This window comes from Ailuropoda melanoleuca, chromosome 14 (genome assembly GCF_002007445.2).
Source record: "Ailuropoda melanoleuca isolate Jingjing chromosome 14, ASM200744v2, whole genome shotgun sequence".
In the NCBI taxonomy this organism is placed as follows: Eukaryota; Metazoa; Chordata; class Mammalia; order Carnivora; family Ursidae; genus Ailuropoda; species Ailuropoda melanoleuca.
Genome location: NC_048231.1, coordinates 42,097,335 through 42,099,831, shown reverse-complemented (window position 1 = coordinate 42,099,831; position 2,497 = coordinate 42,097,335). Strand labels below are relative to the sequence as shown.

Sequence of the window (2,497 nt, the reverse complement as noted above, 5' to 3'; positions counted from 1 at the left end):
AGTCACCTAGTCTGACTAGATCGAAAGTCCTGCCCATAGGGTATCTGCTGCTGCTCCCTCATCTCTGCACACCTGAGTGTCCATTCGGGTGTCCAGGCCTTGACCATGCCCCCTTTCAACTACTGGACCTGGGGGAAGGCCTGGTGGCTGCGTGCACCTGGTTCTTGTAGCCCTTGTCGACGCCCAGGGTCTGAGTGCAGAAGCGGTGCCTCACGCCGAAGTGGCGCATCAGGTAGGCCAGGTCGATGGTCCAGATGCTCCTGGTCAGCCGCAGCTCCTGCAGGGCACTCTCGAACTCACTGTCGTCCAGGTGGCCCAGGTACCTGTGGGCAGATGGGCTGCTGAGGTTGGCTTGCTTACGCGGGGAAGCTGGCCGGGGTCACCCTCCTCCCAGGGGCCCACCAGCCACTAACCGAGCTCCCACTCCCCGAAAGTTTCCATCCTTTGTCATGAAATCCTGTATCTTGCCTACTTCTTGGGCACAACCTGAGGCTTCCTGGGCTACCACGTTGGCCCCAGAGTCAAGGATTCTGCTTCTTGAATCTCCTGAAGGTTGTGCAACTTCGGGCAAGTTGCCAACCTCTCTGGCCTCACTAGCCTCATCTCTAGGATGAGATGCTTGGACATCAGTGGTCTTCTAAGTTTCAGACATAGAACCCTTTGGTTGAATACTATCTTGCCTGGAATTCCAGGAAAGAAAACAGGTAAGTGACAAGTTGCTCTGTGGTTTCTGGCAGCTGCCTGAAAAATCTACAAAGACGTGACTATGGCACTCTATGCTCTGATGGTCCAGGTTCCTGTGATATTCACACAGCCTTAGTTCAACAGTTGGCTCCCTAGTGACACAGTCTTCCAGGAGCATGAGGTTGGATGGTCCGGTGCCCCAATGACAGGGTCACTCTGTGGACCAGGCCCGGGCACCTGGGACTTCCCTGGCTATCCTCAGATAGCCTATCCTACTGGAAGGCCTCATCCACCCTTTGCTTGCTTTTGCAGATGGGACCAAGACTGGATAGAAGCTGGGCCTCCTGTAAGCCCCAACCAAGAAAAGCCATATGGTGATGAATCCCACCCAGGTCTCTCCGTCTCTGCTTCCAGCCAGAGCAGATGGTGTAGATAGGGAGGGCTTGGGCCTGCCCACTCACCGCAGAACCATCTTGGAGCAGGCCAGGCCGCAGTCCCAGTGGTAGAGCTGCTGGATGATGGGCACGGACAGCTGCACAAAGTCTCCTGCGTGGCAACACAAGGAAGTCACAGACCCTTGGCATTGTGCCTGTCACTGCCACCCCCACTGAGGCCACCGTCATTGGCTCCTACTCAGATCCTGTAGGGGCTGTTCAGGGGCCAGCAAATAGCTTCTAGGGTGCCCCAAACCCATTCTCCTTACAGTAGCAGTAATCTCCCCCAAACACCAGTCAGAGTAGGTCAGCCCCACACAAAATCCTCCAGTGGGTTGGTTCCTCTATTTCATAGGACAATGGCTTCATGGCTGCCGCCCCAGTACCCTCTGCCTTCTCACCTCCTCTCGTCCTCACTGGCCCAATCTCTAGGCAGAACCTTCACCTGCTGTGATCCCTTATGCCCCAGGGCCTTTGCACACCTCTTCCCCTGCCTGAACTCTCCTAGCCTCCCAGGTGCCTAGCCTAACTCCTGCCTTTAGATGTGACTTCTCAATGACGTTGCCTCTGTCATGCCTAGCCCCCCACTACATTTACTCCTAGCCCTATAGGCCTCTCTCTCAGAACTCTCTTTTTGGTGGGACCTCCAAGGAGGCTGGCACAGGGCAGACACATGGGAGATGCTCAGCAGATATTCATGTTGAATTCATGAGGCCTCTGAAGGTTTGCCCAACTCCAAAGCCCCTATGGCCAGCAAAGTATGAAGTCCACGGTTAGAAGGAAGGAAGACTGTCATGTAATCTGTATGTGCAATGCTACCCTAGGTGACTTCTCAGTCTGTTCTTGCCAAACAGTGTGGAGGAGTAGAAAGGGCCCGGCCTCAGCATTTTAGCCCCAGCTCTGTCACAGACTGGCTGTGGGCTTAGCAACTGACTTCCTCTTGCTGGACTGAGTCTGGCTATCTCTAAAGTGGGGAACTTTGGTCTGATTCAGTCATTCATCAACAAATATTTCTCAAGAGCCTAGTACCTGGCATGTGAACTGGAGATATGGTGGTTAAGTGACACAAACAGATTCCTGTACTGGTGGTCAGTAAAAACAAGCAAGGGTAAGAGAAAAACAGAGGGCTAGGTTGGGGAAATGGCAGCGGTGTGCCTTAGAGAGTGAGAGTCAAGGAACACAGACAGAGAGGAACAGCATGCAATGAGGTGCTAAGGCGGGGGCCAGCTGGAACGTGGTCTACTGGAACCTCCTACTCTGGGATCCCATGAATCCGGACGAAGTTCAGAGTCTGAAGAAATGGGAGGGACTTCCCTTTTGCAATCACCACTCACTGCTCTTTCATGACACTCACTCAGCACGTGAAAACTCAGCCCACG

The 2,497-nt window shown here is 54.0% G+C and overlaps 1 protein-coding gene across 2 annotated transcripts in view; it reads right to left on the bottom strand.

Moving 5' to 3' along the window:
• GUCD1 (guanylyl cyclase domain containing 1) overlaps positions 1 to 2,497 on the bottom strand; it is a 19,477-nt gene that overhangs the window by 13,271 nt on the left and 3,709 nt on the right. For both annotated transcript variants that reach the window (XM_011232089.3, XM_002925057.4), the window contains exons 2-3: positions 1,146 to 1,230; positions 158 to 323 (exon numbers count right to left, since the gene is read on the bottom strand). In XM_011232089.3, coding sequence (XP_011230391.1) covers positions 158 to 323; positions 1,146 to 1,230 — 251 coding nt within the window. The remainder of the gene's footprint in view (positions 1 to 157; positions 324 to 1,145; positions 1,231 to 2,497) is intronic.